General features: G+C 44.8%; 1 protein-coding gene across 1 annotated transcript in view; it reads right to left on the bottom strand.

The window, feature by feature from the left end:
• Nucleotides 1-22,701, bottom strand: part of inpp4b (inositol polyphosphate-4-phosphatase type II B) — a gene marked incomplete at both ends in the record, with an annotated part of 73,170 nt that extends 50,469 nt beyond the window's left edge. The window contains 5 exons of the mRNA XM_080836375.1: nt 821-951; nt 8,576-8,723; nt 13,223-13,292; nt 16,599-16,710; nt 22,616-22,701. Coding sequence (XP_080692501.1) covers nt 821-951; nt 8,576-8,723; nt 13,223-13,292; nt 16,599-16,710; nt 22,616-22,701 — 547 coding nt within the window. The remainder of the gene's footprint in view (nt 1-820; nt 952-8,575; nt 8,724-13,222; nt 13,293-16,598; nt 16,711-22,615) is intronic.
• Nucleotides 22,702-23,870: the final 1,169 nt, after the last annotated feature.

Here is a 23,870-nt window from a genome sequence, read left to right as displayed (position 1 = left end):
ATATTTACAGTCCAGAAACGTTAGGCGAGAGTTTTGAAGCTCTTCCCGCCGACGTGTCCATCACCTGGCCTATCTGTACAGAGCCCAGACGCGGCCTGGCGGCGAGTTAAGAGGCGCAGCAGCAGTGCAGAGGCACATAGCGCAGATGATCACCCTGCGAGATATGCAGATGAAGACAGAGTCTGTTCTGCTTGGCACCCAAGGACACCCGGCGAGGCACTGTCATCCAAAACACAAACAAGAGGGAGACGAGAAAGAAAGACACGCGCTCTTCTGGGAGTCACCAAAACCAGGAGTAGAAGGAGTTCTGGGCCGTGGTAAAGAGAGTGCTTTTTGTGATTGTGTTTATGCATGAGATTTGTGTTTGTTTATTTGGTGAGCTTAATTATGTGGTTGCTTTTGAGTTTGTGTGTGTGTATTGTTAGCTACTTAGTGTCTCTAAAAAGGAAACTTTTTTCAACCTTCCTTTTTGGATGTTATTGTTTCCTGTCACCTTGTCTCATGTTCAGAATGTCTTTGGTGTTGTAATACATTCTGAACTGTTGAGTTCAGCGTTTTTGGCTCTACTTTATCTCTGAAATGACTGAGTCTCATTTCAGAACAGTCAAGAAAAAAGGACATGCTCTATTTTCGACTAAAGCTGACAAGTGAAGTGGATGCCTATCTCATTCTGCCTGAGAGTACTTAAATTACTTCTCAATTCTTAATAATTAAATGCCTTCCATCCCATGCTTACTTTTCCATATCAGTTTTGAAGTTTTTCACTTCAAAGGCTCCAATTCACGGCCATTTGAGGTCTTTAACATTGGCGCAGACTGACCTGTTAGCTTGTCCAGCTCTTCCAGAGTCTCTTGGTAGCTTCTGATGACCTGGTCATAGCGTGTGATGACCTCTCGACGCAGGTTGTCCCAGTGCGGTGACAGCTCTCCAAGGTCCTTTAGCTCTTGTATCCTGGTGGAGGGAGAGAGAGGGAGGAAACAAGAGTATAACAAAAACTTTGCAAGATGAAACATTAGTTTGTCTATCCCTCGCCTGTCTCATCCATGCTCAAAGGTGGGCACTGTTTTTCATAGGCCATTTAAAGTGTCATCTCACTCCTACATATGTTTCAGAGATGTTTGTACCGCTGAGCTCCATTTCAATGATCTGTCCTTCCAGTGGCACAGTTCTGTTTCTTTTTCAGTTTGCCTCTCAGCTGGATAGACAGTGTTGTTCTCAGTTGGTACCTGCTCCGCTGTCAGCAAATAGCAATCATTCAGATCAATGGATAAATCCTTGCCTAAAGCCAGTGAACAACCTCAGTCCAGCCTGCTCCACACAGACATACCCACACAGCCAGACTCCATTAACAGTAATAGGCAATCTAGTCATCTCTCCTCTGCTCACTTTGTCCCACTTCTCTCTCCCCGTGTCTCTCTCTTGTTTTACTTGGAAGCAAATGGTTTATCTTTTATCTTCTTCCGTGGGTTTTTCAGCCTGCAGGCGCAGTGTGGTACAACATTGCTATCATTAATGGCGAGGTCCAGTGTGAGGCCGTCTCAAGCATCGTAGCAAGGAAATGTTAGCCTGCGGCAAGCTGACACTGTTGCACACAAGCACTGGTTTGTTTCTCTACAAGCCACACACACATACACATTGAATTTTGGGCAAGGCTACTAGGAAAGAATGGGCTTGTTTAGGATGAGAAGAGCCATAATCAAATTACTTTGTTCATGGCATATCAGTCCATGGGCCACAATCTATATGCTAGTAATCATAGTTCATCTCTTTAAAGTGAGGTGAGAATATATTTAGGTAATAGTCTTATCAATGCTATGCCCTTTCTCCCTTCAAATGTGAGCCAGATGGTTTTTAATTTTTTGTGCTTATTTGGAATAATCACTTAAACCCAGTCGAGGATCGAAGCGGAAGGAGTAAACTTCTCAGCAGACAGGAGACTATTAAGCTGCCCCCCCCAGTCAATTTGTCAGCCACCTTCCAAGAGAAACTAACAAAGAAAAAACAACACTCGAGCACGCCAGGGGTAGTTCTGTTTTGTTAGTATGCTGCGGCACTGGCCGGGTGCATTGTGGGTCTGCCGGCGGGGAGTTGCACAGTGGGGCAGAACTAAAGTTAGATTTACATAGGTAATGGAGGGGCTTATCGGTGTGGAACAGGTGGGCTGTGTCTCAGTATTGCAGCTTAGGGTGCAACTTTAATGTGACTCATTAATAAGAGGATCAGACGCCTGTTTAATTGGAAGAGAATTTCCATAGAGAACCATGATTAATTCTCATGTAAATTCCGGCTCCAGTTCTATGTGTACCCTTAATACTTCAAGCCAGAGTGATTAAGATCTCCAAAATGAGAGTGAAGCCCCTAATTCTTTAGAAAGGAAAAAAAAGATGATTTTTTTACGCAGAATGAGAGATAATAAGATTGTAGGGACAAAGAGTGTTATGAGGTGATTAAGCTGACGGATTGCACAGGAGGTGAGGGCAGCTCTTGGGTCAGGTCCCAATCACAGGCACGTCTCTGGTTCAGTTGAGGGGAGTGGGGTGGGGGGAGTGGTGGTGGTGGTGATGGGGGGCTGTCAGGACGGATAATGCTTCCCTAGGACACGGTGGCTTTGACCGTGTCAGATAGAAGTGCTCTCAGGGAGCAGCACGCTCTCACTGCAATCCAAACCAACAATTGTTCTCTGCCTTTCTCTCCCTCGTCTTTTCTTCTCGCTGTCATCTTTATCTTTGTTTGATATTTCTCTCTCCCCTGGCCATGGAAGCATGGTCCGTGGCGTGGCGCAGAGGAAACGTGCAATTTTCCGGCGCGGTGTCGGGGCGGTGGGGTTGGAATCACAGTGTAAATTATGGCTGTCAGCAGCAGCAACAGCCAGAAGGAGTATTATCCCTGTAATCAGGTGTTGTTGTTCTAAGGCAGCAAAGTGAAGGGTGGCCTGCTCTCTCTCAGCCAGAGGGGTCATAATAATATTATCATCTGACTGAGGGACACAGAGGGAAGGAAAGAGAGGAAGAGAGAGAGAGAGATGGAGAGAGAGATAGGAAGAGAGGGAGAGAAAAAGAGAGAGAGACTGTGACATGTAAACTCGGATGAGGAGAATAGCAAAAGAATCAGAGATTGAATGGGGAAATACATGAGGGGGTATTGAGGAACCAAAGTCCCTCCAAATGCACATGCTAACCTGATCATTAAACACATCCATGCTAACCTGAACATTAAACACGTCCATGCTAACCTGATCATTAAACACATCCATGCTAACCTGAACATTAAACACGTCCATGCTAACCTGAACATTAAACACGTCCATGCTAACCTGAACATTAAACACATCCATGCTAACCTGAACATTAAACACGTCCATGCTAACCTGAACATTAAACACGTCCATGCTAACCTGAACATTAAACACCTCCAAGCTAACCTGAACATTAAACACCTCCAAGCTAACCATAAAACATCTCCATGCTAAGCTCATCATTAAAACCTCCATGTTAACGTGATCATTAAACACCTCTATGTGACTGCATCAGCAACACTTGGCTCTCCATAGACAGAGCACGCCTCATTAGAAAAATGTACAGCAGGGATGTAAAGCAAAGCTTCTATTCGACAGATTCTACAGAGTATTCTGAGTAAACCACCAGATTTCTCCTTTTGAAGTCAAGAGAAGAAAACAGCAGTTGTATTATGGAACACGTCAACCAAAATTGATGTTCTGTTATACTTCAGTGTAAAATGTTATGTACTATACTTTATGTAAAATGTCAACGTTCCAAAGGTACTCCTGAATTGTTGTGGAGATATGACAGTTACAGCCATAAGAGTAGTCATAATTTACCACTGAGCTCCCATGCTTTTAACGATTATCAGCAGACCAAGGGCCATGTGATTCTTGGCATCGGTGGTCAGACACATCTCACGTCGCTTTCCTTCCTCAAACACTCAATTTCCAGCAACCACCTGACCTAGCAAATTAACCAAAGCAAACCTGTGCTTTCTTCAAGTTACCGAACGTACTGAAAGACTGAGGCAGAGGAGCTCTCAAGAACATGAGTTCCTCCTTTTGATTTTTGTATTGTACCTCTGAACATGAAACTGACATGTATGTATTCTGTAGAAGATTTATACAGTTGATATATGTTTACTGCTTTATCTTTTATTGTGTCTGTAAATATAATCCCTGATGGCCTGTGGCGGCCGTTGAGATACACTGAAAGAGAACACTGTGCTGAAAAAAAGGGTGAAGGAAAGAAACGGATGTGTAATTTGTTGAAGTCCATTAGAAGAGATGTTAAAACTCTCAGGATGGTCTCCTGGTCATCAAAAGTCCAGATGAACGTGGACTGGGCCAACACTTGAACCACTCTTTGGTCTGGCTTCAATCAGTGGCATTGTCCTGGCAATGGTGTGATCAAATGAGGGCTAATGACATTTTCATGTGCTCGTTTACATGGACACTTTAAACCACAGCAGCTGAAAGCCCACGGCTGAACACATGACTGACAGCGCACAAACAGACAGCTGTTACATCTTTTGCATGTCGAACCCCTAGACAGGAGCTACAGCAAAACCAAATCAGTTGTATACACAGGTTTGTCATAAATCGCAAAAATGATTGGAATTCGAAAAATGACATGCCAAAAGAACACTTTAAAGATCAAGTCTGCTGAATATCATACATGTTCACTGCAAAAATTGAAATCTTAGTAAGATGAAATATCTTAAATCAAGGCAATATCGTTGTTGTTTTTTGTCTTACAAGACAATTGTAAGACAAATTGTTACCAGGCTTAGAGCATTTAACTTGCTTTACGCGTTTCAGTCCTAATTATCTGAATAAGGTATTATAACTTGTTACTAAGATTCTATTACTGGTTTTAAGCAAGTTAATACTTGAAACTTGTTTGATCACCACTGACAAGTACAAAACTGTTTTGTCAAAGCCAGAATCAACCCTGTAAGCAAAATGACGTCCCCTCGACGTCCTGTAATGGTCTCTCTGAACGTTCTAAAAACGTAAATGTGTATGGTTCCCTTGACAACTTTAGGAAGTTTTGCACGACGTTCCAAGACCTTCCCGAGGACGTTGCGGTGACGTCTGGAAAACGTGTTTCTATAGGTCCTGGGGACGTTCTGCAGGACGTTGCAAGAACGTCCCTAGGACATTGCGGTGACGTCTGGAAAACGTGTTTCTATAGGTCCTGGGGACGTTCTGCAGGAAGTTGCAAGAACATCCTGAGGGCATTGTGGTGACTTCTGGAAACCTTGTTTTAGACGTCCTGGGGACGTTATTCAAGGACGCACCGCGGACGTAGCAGGCACGGTGTTTTTGCTGAGCTAAATGAAAGAAATTAAATAATAATAGATCGCGGAGCCGTCATTTCGCTTACATGGCTCACACACACACAAGTTCAAGTTTATTTATATAGCACATTTCATACACAGAGACACAAACGCGCTTTCAAACTTGATTGCGAGGCATGGGAATTGAACCGTAAACCTTCCTATTACTAAACCACTTCGCTACCACTTCACTACCATTGTCTGATTCTTATTTTGTCACTTTAACACCTTTATCACAGTGTGAGACAGCCAACAAACTTAGTAATTTTTTCCGAGGGTTTGAGAAAAAGCATATTGTAGCGATCTCAGTCACTACGCATTGAGGGTTTTCCGTAATGATTCCTTTTTTAATTAACATCCATGGCACGGACGTGCGGGCAGGGAGGCAGAATAACTAGCCAAACTAAGAATGATGAAATAAAATAAATATGAATGCTTCTCTACTGATCTGTGCTATAAATTTAATGTCTGCATGATTCCAATACAATGCATAGCCTACATAGGAAGGTCTATCAAGTCTAGCGTTAACATTGAGCTTTCCACAGGCCTTCAAAGATGCTGCAACAGAAAGCTCACCGGTCAAATTGTCTGGTTGGAATTTCTTAAACATCCCGTCTCGCAAACACAATCTGGATTTGACAACAATCCAAATATTTAGGCCTATAAAGCAAACGTGCACTGCCCTTATTATGTTTTAAAGGAACAGGCTAATCTGCCGTTAGAAAGTTATTTAACAACACGCATATGTTGCATTATACTGTCTATGCCCGTACGTGAGCGCGCCGGAGCCGCCAGAGCTCGCACTCGCAGCATATTGAAAATTGGAGCTGTGAACTTAGTTAAAATTTTTGAATTATGAACAATGAACTGAACTAGTTCATGTAGAAATTGAACTTTCCAAAAACTGAATACCCGAAGCCCTAGATGTTCGAACAGCTTCACCAGAGAAAAGTCCGAAATGTCGGGCGTTTATGTTGTTATGGAGTGACAAGTTCTAAGGTGCGAGGATATTGATAGTCACAGTAAAATGTTCTGTTAGCACTGTGAAAAGGCTACGCAAAGGATTCACAAGAGGGTCGAATAATTTTAGAATCTCTGCTCTCATTGAACAGAGCAATGACCATGTTGCGGCGCTCATTTTAACGCCACAGCAGGTTGCGATTAAAGGCCACTTATTGACGCGCATCAGACATTAATGTTTTTGTTTCCCATTGTAAATAGGAAAATAAACATGTTGCATTCTAAACTACCTGATTATGTTATTATTTAAGCTATGCAGGCCGTCAGTTTTCTTCAATAGGCTAATTTAGAAGCAGAAATAGATATTTGGCCGGCTTATCATTAAAATGTCTCGCAAATGAAAAACATTTTTCTCTAGCGGAACCTCTGGTTCAGAGAGGACCATCAGAGGACGTCAAGGGGACGTTTTGGAAGGACCGAATGCGAACGTCCCACAGAGGACCACAGGTAAAGGTTACGGGGACGTTTTTAAAAGGATGTCCTGGGGACGTATGCTGAGAGACCAAATAAGAACGTTCCCTAATAGTCCGTTTTAAGGCTCACGCGAACGTCACGCAGAGGACCTGCAGGTAAAGGTAATGGGGACGTTTTTAAAGGACGTCCTGGGGACGTGTGCTGACCAAATTATAAGGTTCCCTAATAGTCCGTTTTAAGGCTCATGCGAACGTCACGCAGAGGACCTGCAGGTAAAGGTAACGGGGACGTTTTTAAAGGATGTCCTGGGGACATATGCTGAGAGACCAAATAAGAACGTTGCCTAATAGTCCGTTTTAAGGCTCATGCGAACGTCACGCAGAGGACCTGCAGGTAAAGGTAACGGGGACGTTTTTAAAGGACGTCCTGGGGACGTGTGCTGACCAAATTATAAGGTTCCCTAATAGTCCGTTTTAAGGCTCATGCGAACGTCACGCAGAGGACCTGCAGGTAAAGGTAACGGGGACGTTTTTAAAGGATGTCCTGGGGATGTATGCTGAGAAACCAAATAAGAACGTTCCCTAATAGTCCGTTTTAAGGCTCATTCGAACGTCACGCAGAGGACCTGCAGGATAAGGTAACAGGGACGTTTTTGAAGGACGTCCTGGGGACGTGTGCTGAGAGACCAAATTATAATGTTTCCTAAAAGTCCGATTTAAGACTCATGCGAACGTCACAGAAGGACCAAACGTAGACTTGCTACGAACGTCAAAAACGTTCTGGTAACGTCCTTTAGCGAACGTTGTGCCGGGGACCAATTGGGGACAATTGGGGACCTTGCGAATGTCCTGTTAACGTCCTGGGGACGTTCCCTGTTTGCGGGGAAGACAAAGTCTGGCCACACTAGTTGTCTGTTGGCTTATTTTAAGTAATATATCCCCCATAATATTTTTTTTTTTCTTGTTTTTGAAAGCTGAATTTTTGCAGTGTTGTCACTGAGAATGGCCATAACTTTAAGTGTTCCCCTGCTCTAGTGTTCTGGTGGTGTTTGACATTTGTGTTACTTGCAGGAAACTACCACAGCACTCAGGGTTAGACTTTAAGCAGACAGTCACTCTTTTGGCCCCTGGCTACAGAATGAAAGATTCCCGCTCAGACTGACACAATTCACATTCCCTCTTTCATGTTTTTCTTTTTTTTTTTATCTTTAACATTTCATATTTGAAATGTTGTACCCTTAGCCAGGTGCAGCACTTAGAGAAGCACACACTCCCCGATCTCCTCCTACCCTCTTCCGCGCCCTTTTTCATTTCCCTCCTTCTTTGGGACGGCACCCCTTGTTTTAGCCACTAAAAGCCATTGTAGTCCAGCGCAGCCAATCTCCCAGCCCCTTCAGCGGGCTCCACACAATGAGGAGGAGAGAGAGTAGCACGGAGGAATGAGATGATAGGAGCAAGGGAGAGGAAGGAAGAAGAGCAAACGACATTGACGCTTTGCAAGTGAACAGGGTGCGGGGAAAAAGGGAGAAAAAAATCTTTTGAAGTGTTAAATAGACCTGAATAATTTAGGACGGGCTAAGTATAGCTCGTATCCATCTATTTCTGTCTTTGAAATCCCCCCCGCCCCTTTGTTCTAGAACAAAAAAGTGGCATCCCTTTTGCTTTTCTGCGTTCCCCATCTTCCCTTATTGTCTACTACCCCTAAATCTATTAATCTAATTAGCTTTTGTCTACCTCATGGTCTACTTCCCTCTTCCCACTTCTCCCTCTCTGTCTCTCTCTCATCAGGGTGGCCATACCTCCTGGAGTCCTCTTGGATGTGGAGAGTAATGAGCTGCTTTGGGATGGTGAAGGACAGCGTGCTCTCCGCCATCTGCTCACGCACCAGCATCCACTTACTGTCCACCGTCTGGAACCGGTACACCTTACACACCGGGTTCTTGAACACTGAGGGCCAGAAAGATCAAGATAGCAAGAGAGAAAGAAAAAACAGATAGAGAGAGAGAGTGAGTAGTTATATGAGTAGTATGATCGTGAAGTACCATTTAGCAACTCTATCAACCAGCACACTTTCAACAAGGAGCTCTTGACTGACACAAAAGAGAACCGTATAGACAGATTGCAGGATTTGATAGCACAGTTCTGTGATAAATTTCAGTTCTGCAATATATCAGGATTACTCTTCATCTGTGTACATGGTTTAAAGAGTCTTTCAGAAACACTCACAAATATTAAAGACCATTTCAAATGAAAGAATCAAGCGTTACAATATTGTGGACTGCAAAAGCAAGTGATTTGTGGGCTCTGAGTATGTTCAATATGCATGTACTAGTATGTGTGTGTACTAGTTATTCAACAATAAAGGACTTGGTGTGTGGTATGATTTTACAGACTGACAGACAGAAAGACAAATCATGGAGAGAGAGGTAATCATCGAGAGTTCTGACTAAGTGCAAGACCCATTCAGCAGAAGATTCAAACAGCACACATCAAACACAGGGTTCTTGGGCGAGGATACATAAAAGGGGACAATAGCACAAGAGAGAAGGAAAGGAGGGGGGTTGGCATAGAAAGACGGACTGAGCTGAAGACATCAAGGCTAACAGCGCAAGAACCCTTTCCTGACAGCTTCAACTGGCACACTCTCTGCAGGAGGCACACAGAGACTGGAAGAGGGGGGACAGGTAATATGGAAGCGAGTAGGATGAAACGACAGTGGACTAATAAGACAGAGACCAGGGAATAGTTGGGCTTTGATGGAGGTGATTACCCTGTTGCTGTGTGTGGTACATCATCATAGAGGTGGCAGCAGAGTGAATTCATGTCATTAAAACATGCATGCCTGTTGGCTCGCTCTTCTCCTCTCTCAAGAGCGTGCGGGTGTTTGGAGATTTAGTTTGAAGGAACACACACACATCGTCACAGGTAGCCATTACTATGGTGATACATTTCCATTTTAATTGGCTGCTTATGATGCATGATAGGAAACAAATAAATATAAAAACCCTCAGAGTTGGTTCTATTTGACATTTCCCAACATAGCACTGCTGAAAAAGCAGTTCAGCCCTACTGCAGAAGTTTAAAAAAGCGAGAGGAAGAGGAGAAGAGGGTCAAAGCAAAGCTTATATAGGTGGAGGGAGGTGAGGTAGACAGACATCGAGAAGCTCAACGTCACTAGATAATGGCAACTGAACACAGAAACTGCAAAACCAGAGTTTAATGCGCTTATCGGGAGCACACGCAGGCTGCGATGAAGAAAAGCAATCTGTCTCTCTCCCTCTGTTCTGCCATCCCTCCATCCCTCACAAACTCTCTTATTTTCCCCTCTCTCTCTGGCAGGAGGGGTTGACTGAGGATCACGAGTGTGAAAATAACACGAGATGCTTAATCTTTTTTCTTTGAGATGTATAAGAGCAGGGTGGAGGTAAACATGGCTCTGCTGGGGTCACCCTACTGCTGACTGAGGTCCTGTTAGCCTAGCTGATGGCATACATACCTACAAACCGCAAGAGGCTGCCAGACTCAACAAAAAAAACACAAAACTAAAAAACAAACAGAAGGGCTTTAATTATAGCAGGTATTTAACACAAATGCTTTGTCAGGTTTCAGCGTGATGCTGTAAAGGCAAGGATATTACTGACACAAAAAGATCAAACTTTTAAATTAAAATACAGCTAATCTTCATGTTCAGAGAAGTGCTCTGTTTGCTAAAAAAAAATAAAAGACCGGAAAGGGAGCTATCCATTTGAGGTTGCCACTAGAGAAATGTCTGGTCATATATTTACCTGTACAAATATTTGTATTCACAGATGAAGACCAATTACACATTTTTCAAAAAGTTTGAAAAAAGTAATCATACAGTCTCAATCAACCTATAAGTCTTACTCTGGGCCACACCGTAAGGAAATTAGGCATGAGGCAAGAGAACTAAATTGCTAACTACAACAAAAACACAAGGATACATTAGTGCTGGTCTTAGGACCTGGATCTCCTATCTCTGAGCTGTTGCATCCTTGGTAACTTTTTAAACCTGGTCTATGGTGGAGCCTCATATGCAATATCAGTGCTGTAGCAATACCCCATGGCTGGTTACTCTAGTTTCTAACGAGAGGAGTGATGAAGTAGGAAACCGGACACGTCGCACTTGGGTCAATAGCAGGTTTGAACCCAGTCAAAGAGTGGTTTCTAAATGTAGCTGGAGAAGAAGAGTTAACAAAAGTAATCAGAGGAAGTGATCTGAGCGAGCAAAAGAGCAACATAAACGGAGAGAGAAAGCGGGAGGGAGGAAATTAGAGAGGCAGATGGAGGGAGCGATGACCTCCACCACAGGAGCCAGGTGAGCTTCCTCATCCAGAGCAGCGGGCACTCTTTCTCCCACCAGAGAAGAGGATTAACCTCTGACCTCTATTCTCCATCCCCATCTCCCCTCACCATTCCACTACCTCTGCCGGCACATTAATCCCACAGCCAATGGCGTGGCAGGATCCCTGCATTCCCCCACTGCTGCAGCAGCTCTTAAACAGATGACTTTAGCGTAGCGTTGCGCTAGCACTGGTGCTTAGAGGAAGGACTCCTGTGAAGGAGTAATGACAGACAGGGGGGAAACACAGGAGGAGGGGGGGGGGGGGGGGGGGATGTGAGCGTAGGCTGGTGCTGCTCAATTACATTAGTCAATCTGTGGTCTGCGGGGAGCGATTTGTTGTGACGGCAGCAGCAGGGACGGTGTCAGCTAACTGCACTGGGCAATGCCTTGGATGCTCTGTGACAATGACACACTGACAGCCACAACCAGCAAGGGCAAGAGCTTGCTCACTACACACACAAATATAGTTAACATATAAACATGAAAAACTTTTGGAAACCCAAAGAGGCCCCATCACAGGATCCAAGATGCAGGAGCCAGGGGCCGGCCTGTGCATGAGTGCTGCTCTGGAGGGAGGTCACCCATCAGTGTGGGTCTTGATGGAGCATCCCTGTCCTCCCCCCACTCAGAACTGCCACGTTACGCTTACTGCAGGCCCCCTGGTTGTAATCACCATTTTATATGAACTTTAATTAACTGCCTGGGCCCTCTGAGACTTTTAAATCTCTTCCTGCAAAAGTTGGTCAAGGGCAGCACTCTCGCTCACACACACCCACCCACATATATGTGTGTGTGTGTGTGTGTGTGTGTGTGTGTGTGTGTGTGTGTGTGAATATATATATATATATGCATGCATGCCCACACACACCCATAAATAAAAGGGATGAAAAAGAGTATGAAACACCTACATGCTTCATGATCTGCACAGATCTATCAGAATGACATATTTGGAAGAGGACTGAGAAGACCCCCCCCCCAAACTCTTCCAATGAAGATCAAAGAAATAGAGTACAGCCCTGTTACATAAGTCATGCTTCTATTTCTTCCCTAAGCTGTTCTCAATATACTCTCAACAAATGAGGCAAAATCACGTAAAAGTACGTGCGATGATGAAGAGCTTCAGATGTCCATGCTATTTGAAATAGGGTCTGGGAAATTATATTTTAGAGAGGCAGACGTCTATCACCAAACTCGTATAAAAAAATGTTTTCTTGCATTGTCTGTCGTGGGATTGTGTCTGTGTAATAGGGTCACAGTGAGTTTTTTTGTAATGGGGTCACAGTGACATAATAGGGGGTAATAGGGGTCAGACTCACAATGGCGCAACACCTGAGCACAATGGCGGCTTCGCCCGTCACAACTGAATGCACGCCTCTGCACATGCGCTGCCATACACAGCAACATCAGGTGTGTGCTCTTCTACTGAACATGGCATACTTACAATGCTTGTGGTTGTCTTTCAGCAAGTGCTTTCATTACCTTTTGAAGAAAGTACACAGTAGTGTACGGGGGAGGAAAATAGCGCTGCTATACTATTGATTATCACAGTTTGGTTTATAACATTCAGGCAGTCACAACTTTACGCATTTGATTATCACAGTTTGGCTAATAATGGTCAGGTAGTCACAACTGTACACTACTTTTGGTAATGCACTCACACTCAAGAGAGAACAAGCTTCAGATCCCAGGGGGTGCAGATGTAGACAAAATGCATCTTTTTCCTGTCCCTTACCCCACCATGCATACAACTGTCTCTTAAATAATGAAATAAAAGTTTCAATAATGAAATCTAAATTTCTTCACAAGTCCAACAAAATACTCTATGAACTGTGAATCTTCAAAGTTATTACTGAAAGTGTGTTAAAAATAAAAACTTGAGGGTGGAAAACATTCTGTCATTCTCTATTTTATCAAAGGTGGAGGGCAACTTCAGCTCAGACTTTGCACTAATGACAAGGTAACCATGGAAACAAAGGGCAGGGGAAACATTCAAGGTTTAATGTGTGTGTGTGTGTGTTGATGTGTGTGTCTGATAAAAAGTTTCTGTGTGTATGTGTGTTTGAGTGTATCATTGCTTACTTACCAACACTCATCAGAGGACCGTAATCTTTGTCATTTGTTGTTCCGTGCAGTGTCTCACACACCAGAGTACACTGTGAAAAGAGAGAGAGAGAGAACAAAAGATAGAGATAATTAAAATGTTAAAAATGAACACATAAGATCTGCTTTGCAATTAATCTCTCCCAAAACCATACAGCGTCTCCAACTCCGTGTTCTTTGAAATGTAGCTGACTTTGCCACCAGCAGGGAACACCTGCCGGGAGAGATGATGTCATAACCTGCGAGTAGCGAGTAGATTTCATGTGGAATTTTAACTGCAGTAACAAAACAAAAAACAAAACTGCAGTAACAAAAGCCCCCTCATGCCACCCTGCCATATTCTAACAAGGCCTAATTACGTCTCTTGTGTTGCAGCATTATGTCCTGAATGGCCTTTTAAAGAATAGAAAAAGTCAAAATAATTGCACAGCATTATAGGGCACAGTGTAGAGGTGAGAGTGGTAAACCAGTTGAGATGGAGGTTTGGGTTTCTGTGAAGGCCAAGTGTGCACCAATCACACCCCAGGAAGTATCTATGTACTGCACCTGTCCATCTCTCTTCATCTTTCATCCTGTTTATCTATACCCAATATTTACATTGCCTTATTTTTATCCCTTTGCCTTCTATTCCGGCTCCTGTTTCCTATCTTTCATTTTCCATCCTTTATTATTGTCTGTCACCCACAGTTTCGCTCTTCTTAACTATATCTGCCTCTTCTTCCGCTCTGACCAGACCAAGTGAGTGGTGACACGTCACCCGCACCTGCATTCCCCGCGACCCATAACCCCTCTGAGAGCAGCAGCCCGAGGGAGGGACTGGAACTGGAGCCTTCGCATCACATCAGCTGTCCCTAGGTCAGTTTCTAAAAGGAGCTAGGTGGACAGCCTTCACACTGCATTAATTCACTATTACCGATCTCAGTTCAGCTTATGGCCGGTTCACACTACACGATTTCAGCCCGATTTTGCCCCGATTTCTTCGTCGCCGACAAATTTGCAGGATCGGGCCCGATTTTGAAAAGTCTGCGACGAGGCGAGGTCTTGTAGTGTGACATACTTGCGACCTGCGATGTTTTCGTCTGCGACGTTCGAAAACCCCACGACGAAAAGTCTGGCATGTCAGAATTTTTTGGGGAATCGCAATGACGTATCCATTGTTGACATAGCGTAAACCTAGCATAAACCTCACTTTGGCCCGTATATAACGAATGTCCAGCCTGTTAAACTGTTATTATTGTAAATGTAGGTTACAAAATGTTGGGTTTAAAGTAGTCTATATCCAGTCTTACCCGGAAATTGACGTTTGATAGGCTACGTAAACTTTTGAGGTAGGCTATCAAAAGTAGCTAGCTGCTACCTAGGCAACTGGATACAAAGATTCGTGATCTTGTAGTGTGGCCAGTCTTCCGACCAAGACGAAGCCCAAAGTCGTGGCTCTGTGATCGCATAGTGTGACATGTTAAATCGTGAAGGAATGTTCAACAATCGTGTAGTGTGAACCGGCCATTAGAGAGAGGGTTATATGTGCAGGTTCCGTGGGGGAGAGATTTGTGTCCTGTCAGTCTAAGGCAGTGATCTTGAGTCAGAATTTCAAGCAGATGTGAGATACGCTTGATCATCTCCTGCTCTCTTCAGCCTCATACAGAAATTCTGACTCGGAGAGAAAGCAGGATAAATCCGACATTGGTTTGTCATTTCTGGTAAAAGAGGGAGGTGTAGCAGAGTCACAGTAATCCCTACTCTCAAAGCCAGACAAGCGGGGCTGACCCCAGTTCACATTCAGGAGGATCATATCAACGCTGGGACCTCAGAAGGCAGCCCCTCTGGTGCGTAGCAGATCGACTAATTCACCGTTCTCAGGGTTGGATTTAGCCCCAGCGAGGATGGCCCTCTGCACCGAGGAGCAGAGGAGAGCCGGGGTGGCGGGCGGCACCGTGCTGGGATGCCTGCGAGCTTGCAAGCCTGTGAGCCTGGGCTTGGGCTGAGCCGGGCTGAGCCTCTTTGTGCTGGCTCAGCGCTGTCAGAGTCAGCTGCTCAACGAGACGCGACGCCGAGCGTGACACGCAGATCGTCAGGGAGACGCAGCCTGATTCCCTGTGATGCGATGTGATGGAGCACGGCGGGCCCCCCGCGGTGCAGATCGCATACTCCCATATATGCAGGCAAGCACGCACACAGTTACATATGCATAAGCACACTGGGTCTAAACACACATATGGTCTTTGCATACATACATGAAGGCACACCTGTATACATGAATACACACACACACAGAATTGGAGAAAAAGATGCTTAAGCATACAGCCATGTCACAAGTTACACCTAAAAAGGTGAGCTAGAGACACATTACGTTTTTATAGAGGCAGTTGGGAGAGTATCTAAGAGAGACTGAAACGAGAGACAGAAAGACAATCCCCAACCTGACCTATGGGTATCTGATGTCGCATCCACCTGTCTGTATGTCTAAAAGGAACCAGTAGCAGTAGCAGAGAAAGAGGTACATACGACTCTGTTTTTGGCGTTGAGGCAGCCCATTCTGAGGAGCTGAGTGCAGTGGCGGGCCCGGGCTGTGAGGAGAGGAGGGAGCGCTGAGCTGCTCTCCTCCGGCTCACATCTGTCATCAGTCATCTCTCGTTCACTGGAGAAACAGCCCCTGACGTTCGCCTGCTTTCACTGTCCTCGGCAGGTGCGGCAGCCCAGTCTACTCGAGATAAGCACGTACACAGCACCCATGAAGGGGTCCTCCTTTTACAGATGGCAGGCTGGATGAGCTGATGACATAAACGGGCTTGGAGGTCTTACTCTTCTTCTTCCTCCTCCTCTTATGAAGTAAATGCACTCCGAGAGCAATCCAGATTATTGCAGAGTGAAAACCCAGTACAGCCCCTTCAACATCTCCACCGACGATGATAAAACTGAGTAGCACGACAACAGACGAGTGAGTGCGAGTCTTACACATGAATTACAGCCGCTTAATACTCATAGTACTCACAGACGCATAATCACACATGCACACACATGGACCACACGCCTGCTGTCTCCATGGGCTTTGGGGAAGTGGATGAATCTCATTGGGCCTTTCGAGCACTGACAGGCTAATCCCTCCAGCATTAGTGCGAGCAAGAGCAGCTGGGAGAGTACACAGTGCACACTGACAGACGTAATTGAATCTGTGGAGGAAGGGTGGCATTACCCTGGCAGCCCACTAGGGGGCAGGCAGGGAAGAGTAGGAGGAGGGAGAGAGAGAGATGGAATAGAAAGAGGAGGGAGGGCTGTCAAAAAGAGAGATTAAGAGAGAAAGAGCGCATGTGCCAAAGATGAGGGGATAGAGTGAATGGGTTATGGAGAATGCAATCTACCTTCTGGCCCTGAATATCGGCCGCAATGTGGTCCACTTCTCCGTCCTCAATCTCTCCCATCTTCATCTGGCTGACCACTACTGTACCAGCTGCTGCCAAGTCATCTGATGACCTGAATGGAGAGAGAGAGAGCCAAAGGTAAATGATCTATGGAGAATAACAAGGAGCATAAGATGAAAAACAATAAACTGAATACAGCACAGAAAGGTAAGGTAAAGGAGAAGGAAGACAAAAATGCAAGAAGAGAGAGAAAAACAGAAAGAGATAAAGGATAGGAGAGAATGATTGGTTGAGTTAGAGATTCAGCAAGGTTTTACTGCTTCAATGACAGTGAGATAGCACAGACATATTTGCAGATAGCAGATAGGCAGAGTTTTCATATTAGTGCTCCCATCCTTCCGCTAATCATCACTGGTGATGGGAAATCCATGACACAGAGGCAAGCCGCCTCAAATGAAGAAAAATGATCCCTGTGCATCAAGCAAACACCGCCCCAATTACTGTGACTGATCTGCTTTAAATTGTATCTGTCCCCTCTGGAATGGGATAATTATGGGGTGTGGTGCTGAAGTCTGAATGTGTTTGTGGACTCACAGCTGAGAAGGGCACCACAGGAAGGGAGAGGAGAGAAGGAAAGAAAGAAAGGTGGAGTGGAGGCCTTCGTCCTCGCGTCCTGTCTGTCTTCCATTTCTTTTTCCTGTCCTGACACTCTCAGACAGCCCCTGAGAAACAGTCTAATGGATTCAAACCCTGACATCAGATACCTCCAACATCCTTCACTCGGACACAAGGAACAATACTGCATCCTACTCATGCACTTGGCGACCCCCACCCTTTCTACATGTAGTGAGCTCCACCATAAAGCCTCCTGACTCTCAGTGAATCCCCCCTCCCCCCGATGGGCTTCCATCAGAAGCCAGGTCAATCGGTGGTATGCATCATATTTTATAGCCTATGTACAGCAAGGTAATAGGACACCGGTTTGCCACACATCACGTCCACCTCACAGCAATGCAATGGCACACCATTCACACCCCCTAGCCATTTAATCTCATGGAAACGCCTGCTTTGAGAGATTTGCTGTCTGCATAAAGTAATTGATATATGTCTTTGAGAGTAAAGTGGGTATAAAGAGGAGTAGTTGCATACTGAAGTGTGTGCTGGGTAGGACACCAGAAAAAGAAAAGCTTCTGCTGTCTTTTTGCTTGCATCAAGGCTGTCCTTCAGCAAAGGGCATTCATCACAAGGGCCTCTACTCCACTTATCTTACTGGGATTTACATTTCTGTCTAAGGTTTCTGTGTTAACATTCATGTGTGCTTGCCAGGATGTATGTGAAAGTAGGTTGCGCCTGCGTGTGTGTGTGTGTGTGTGTGTGTGTGTGTGTGTGTGTGTGTGTGTGTGTGTGTGTGTGTGTGAATGGGTGTCTGCGTGTTAGTGTAAATGTTTCAGGCTGATTAACATGAGCCCCGGCACAGGTTCAACGGCAGCAAATCAAGCCCAGAGCAGGAGTCAGCGTTGCAGGAGGATTGCAGGGGAATCTGTCAGTTGGGCTTGTGATTGACCTCAAATTAACTTTGAAGCTGCTGTGGAGTATCCTGGGCCTCCCACTCTCCTCCCTGCGGCAGCTGGCATTACTAGGACTCCAGCAGATTTCTCACCCAAACACGTAGCCCTGACAAATCTAATTGGCCTGGGTCCCTTTATGACAACAGCTAATCAGAGAGCTTTGTCAGCCTAACAGAAAAAGAATGGTCTTGGAGCAGCTAGTTTGAGTTTTACATAATGCAAGATACCATCACAGTTATAAAGGGAATTTTGTGTGTGATTTAGTTGGACAAATTTGTGATGCACCTCACACATGAATTCTATGCTGTTAAATACTTTTCGGGCAATGCTCCTCCTCAGTGAAATGAGGGTGCTTTACCTCCTTAGCCTGTCAGGGCTGTATTTTTGCCTGAGTGAAATTGTGCTGTCAAAGTGCAGTTGTGTCCAAAATGGCCCTTGCCTTGACACGCTGTGGACTCATTTGGTAAACAGTCTTTGAGACTGCTGCCCATTCTTTCTCCCCGCAGCTTGCTGGGTTTGTGCCACATCCTGAGCCAAGCGGTGTGAGAAAATCACCCAGGCAGTTATTAGAGGACCTCAAGCGAGGCCACAAGTCATGAGGTTGTACTTGCAGCAAATGGCAGTGTGTAATCTTATAACAGTGAAGAAAATAGAACCGCAGGAAAAAACATCAAACCCGCTGCTGGGAGGCAGAGAAAGTGCAAGTGACATACGAGCAAGTACATCTGAAAGGTTTGACTTGCAGGATAAATCTTCTAGCAAATCTTTGCTGACCATAATCCTGGCTTGTGAGCTGAAAAGGAGACCTAGGTGAAGCATCCGCTTTAACAGGAAGTCACCTTTGCTTAGCATCATGCTCACCTCTGAGTATATCAAAGAAGTGCACAATAATTTGCTACATTAAACAAGTTCTTGACTTTCACTCGAAAATTACAAATAATGGATCTTGGATCAAACAGCTCGCAGAAGAGACAGAATGCAAGTGATTGATCAAATTGAAGCCAGATCTAATTTATGGCAAGGAGTGCCAAGCTCACAAGTGGCAGACTGATTCATCACTCTGCAACTACAGCACAGCAGGAGGGCAAATGAGAGGTGACTATCTACACCTATTATAACTTCAGTTTATCAATTAAATGCTGAGTCACTTCGACAACTGCCAGCTGCTCAGAGGGTCCTTTGGGGGGAGAGCTGAGGTGGGCCATTTCCAGCGTGGGACTTGAATCACTCCTAAATCACTTAAACACATCACACTGCTTGGCTAACCTAATAACGGCATGTAGCATATGGTGCTAGTGCAATATATGTGTCATTGAAGTAGGTCAGTCAATTTCACCGAAGCCTAAATACTGCCATTTTATGCAAGGTGTAAGGAGTGTGACAGCCAACAAGGAAATTAGAGTAGGACTTTAGTGTATATCGGAAGAAAAACATTAACAGCAAAAAGACATAAACGTTGGTCAGACAAATGGATAGACTCTAAGACATGTAAGACTATTTTTGGTAGTCTGACATGCCTTTATGTTTTGTATATGTCCTCTAACTAAAAAACATTGATGCACAAGAGGCATATATGTTCTTTTTTGTTCTTTTTATGATTCTAGGGCAAAAACGTGCGGTGCTTTAAAGGCATATTGACACAAGAACAAAAAACTTGGTGGTTTAACGTGGTTAAATCACTTTGGTGCAGGTGCAGTAGGCCTGTACAAGATACAAGAAGGTCTTAATGGTCTTCTGGCTTTGTTTCATATCAGTTCGACACGAGAAAGATGCCTCAACACTCTTGGCAGGAAGTTCATATCTGCCACCAAAGCTCACACAGGAAATAGAAAAAAAAAGTATGAAAACAAAGGAGGCCACAAGAGAGATGGCAAGCATGTATTCAGCTTGATCAGCAAGTCAGAAGCACAAGTCCATCATCCTGCCCCCACGGCTACTGTGGAAGAACAAATAGGGTTTTTGAGCCTGATAGGTGCACAAGGGAAATGTTCAACACCAAATGTCAAACAGATTGAGTGCAGGTAGAGTGCCCATTTTAAATGTCCATAGGAGAACTGGTGCCTACATCCAAGGGTAAAAATACACTGCAGAAGGAAAAAACTTGGACGGAGGGAGAGAGAGAAAAAGAGAGTGTTCTTTATTCATCAACGGAAGGAGAGCAGCAACTCTTCAGGGCGTCCTGAATGTTCTGCAACGACACAGCCAGGCCAATCGCAAGATTATGCCAGGAAGCTATAAGACCTCATCAGTGATGGAAGCTCTGAGTCCAGTAACGCCTTGGCTGCCTCTGACTGGTGACCTATATAAGGGCTGGACAGGGCTAAATTTAGCAGCGTCTCATTGAGGACAGATGTTACAATGCAGCTGTAATCACAGGAATAGGGTCCGCACAGTCAGGGAGCGCAAGCTCTTACCAGAAATGTACGAAAACCCCCCCCCCCCCCCTTTCCTAAACTCTTTCTCTCTCTCTACCCCTCATTCATTCCATCTCTCTCTTTGTGCGTGATTCGGCAATAATTTAATTTCGCAGGCAGGGCTCAATCAATGTGACAACACTGCCAGCTTTGTTCTGAGCGAGAGTCGGAATCACCAGGAGACAAGTCAAGCAGATGGAGACTTTGGACGGCTTCCAGTCGCAGCAGGGACTACTAACTGAGTGCCATCTACTAACTCTCATGAAGACAAGCAGAGGCAGGGGAGGAGTGGGCTTGGAAAGAAAAAAAAGACAGAGAGAGAGAGAGAGAGAGAGAGGAAGCTGGAGGTAGAGTGGGGGACTAAATTTAGTCTTGCATGTTAAATTTATGACCTACAAGCTTACACACAGACAAGCGGTGTAACGTTAACTTGTGTTTAACCACAGTCCATTATCCATCATTAGAATGGAAAGGTAGGGGGCTGACAGATGCATTTTGAGCTTTTGAAAGGTCATTCGTCAGGCGTTCTTCTGCGATCCCAGGACTCTGTCAAGGGCTATCTTCATCTCTTTTGTTTTCCACACAGTGGCGCAGACTACTGTTGCGTGTTGTCTCTGTGATGGAGCGGAGACCCGAGCGACTCAGGCTGACTAAATAATCAATAGCCCTAATTAGGCAACCCGGCGGTGGGCTCCCTGGGCTCCTACACTGAAAGCTGCTTTCAGGGATGCAACACTGGCTGGTGACGCAAATCACTGGGGAGGAAACTTGCTGGAACTCACAATTGCAGACATACACACATACATGCACACACACACAGACACACACACAAAAACACAAGTACAGTAAAAACGTAAGTACACCCAGACAGTAATGCATATACCAACACATGCAATCATATACATGCAGGCATACATGTACACACACACACATCACACACACACACACACATTCCGCAACCGCCTTCGGTTTATTCTTTAGCTTTCTCTCTGTTCCTATTCAACAGTGGGGCTTGGTGGTCCTCACTAAGAAAATTGCTTTTCAGGAGGGAGGGCTGGGACAATGAAGCCCAGCACCGGCCTTAATGTGCTCTCTCATTACCTCAAGGAGAGAGAGAGAGAGCAAGGGAGGGAGAGAAAAAGGAGAAACAGAGAAAAAAGAGAGAGCAAGAGAGAGAGAGAGATGGATTCATTTGGCAGGCGGCATTTGAAAACCAAATGTGGATCGATGGCAATGGAATGAGCTTGTTTCTGTGTGTGACCAGGCACCCAGACACTGACCTCCAGCCCATACTAACAATCACTCAGGCTGGGTAGAGAGCACCAGAGGAGGACACTCCAGCCACCAAGCCCCCCAATCAGGCAGCCATTTTAAATACACCCTTCAAAATAATAGCATTTACATCTACACAACAATTCAGCTCACGTTGGTCAAGACCATAATTAACAAGATATAGACACTACACTTTATGACAGATTTATTGAATAAACGACATGTGACAACACCACTGACAGGGTCTCGTCTTAACTGAATTGTCCATGTCCTGCTAGTAAATCAGCCAATGACATCTCCTTACACAAGCTAATTTGTTAATCCAGGTAAGGCTAAATGTACGCACTTAAAAGTTAAATTCCCACACAACATAGGTGTCTCCAGACACATGTAACATTTACGTTTGGCTCTGTGAAATTTAACATCCATTTACTAGAACATTATGGCAACAGTATTTGACTTAAGATGAACACTTTAATTTGCATATTCCAATGTGACAGTGTATTTTCCGTGAGTAATCAAATGCCCTCCATCCTTTATCAAGCTAAAACGCTTATCACAACACACCGTTCAGGTTCTTCAGGCTCTGTGTGTGTGCGCGCGTGTGTATGTGTGCTTGCTTGTGTGTGTGTTTGTGCGTGTGTGTGTGTGTGTTTGTGCAAGTAAGATGCTGAGACTAAAGCGTATGCCTTAAAGCCCATAAGCTTGTCAAGTTCAAACATCCATGCCAATACACAAGCAAGGACGTGTTTCTAATATTTACCCGCAGATGATGAAACTCCAAAGCAACCTTCTTCTTCTTCTTTGCGAATGCCTGGTGGACACCAGTGAGTAACACTGACGGCCCATCAAAACACCTAAATAAAGCTTCTTGTTTGCCACTGTCCATTACCAACCTTCAAGAGTACCAGCTGCCATCGGTTTCACTAGGTGAGCTTTTCAATGGCGTTGCTGCCCATCAAAGCTGCCCCAACTGCTGTTGAGTGACACGTGCAAGGCTTACACATGTTTGCTGTGGTCATGCAGCATCTTAAGCATGAAGGAAGGCAGCCTGGGAGAGGTAGACGAATGGGAGAGGGGGATGCTATGAGAAACGCAGTTGAGCGCAGCGCTAAAAGTACCCCGGAGGAGTTTTCTCTGAGCGTTACGCGGCCCTCAAAAGGCGGTGGAGGGGGGGCTTTCCAGCAGCAACCCACAAGAGACAGGAGAGGAAGGCTCCGCAGCTACACGTCTAAAACAGAGCCATGATTATTTTACAGAGTGCTAATCAAGCATTCACAGGCCCCGGTGTATGTGTGTGTGTGTGGTGTGTGTGTGTGTGTGTGTGTGTGTGTGTGCCTGAAAGTATCAGGGAGGATAAGAAAAAAGATAATACAAGACAGAGACAGAACAAGACAGACAGAGATAGAACAAGAGTTTGAGTGCATTTTTGACAAAGAGAGAGCAAGCCTCAATGAGAGATTGCGTGTGCGTGTGTGTCTGCTTTGTGTTTGCACATATGGCAGTAAGTGATCAAAAAACAAAGATAATACAATATGAGTGTGAAGGAGAAAAGGAGAGCAACAGAGGGAAATATTGGTGTGTGTGTGTTTGATCATGTGTGGCAGGAAACGGAAGTATAAGAGTGTTAGTAGGGTATGGTGGACATGTGATCATGCTCTTAGTCAGCCACTGTACTTCCCCCATATCTGTAATAGCCTCCAACATTGCGTATATTGTACACGCACAGTCATATTGGCATGACAGACTAATGCATCAAATTCAACATAGATGAACCTGAAGGGATCCCATTACATAGACACACAGAGACCTGTTGCTCTGGCATTTCAGCACAACCCTGGCCTCCTCCATTCTCACCAGCTCACTTCTCCATTTAATCTAATTTTATCAACCTTTGGATTCATATGCTTAAGTATCACTTTATAAAACAAGCACAAACCCAAAACCACTGACAAACGTCAATATGACAACACTTTGAAAACGTCACCTTTCATTCGACACTAACGCACCACTCCTGA

Source organism: Sprattus sprattus (genome assembly GCF_963457725.1).
Source record: "Sprattus sprattus genome assembly, chromosome: 4".
Classification (NCBI taxonomy): Eukaryota; Metazoa; Chordata; class Actinopteri; order Clupeiformes; family Clupeidae; genus Sprattus; species Sprattus sprattus.
The sequence above is the reverse complement of the archived record's forward strand: the minus strand, read 5'-3'. Positions and strand labels throughout refer to the sequence as shown.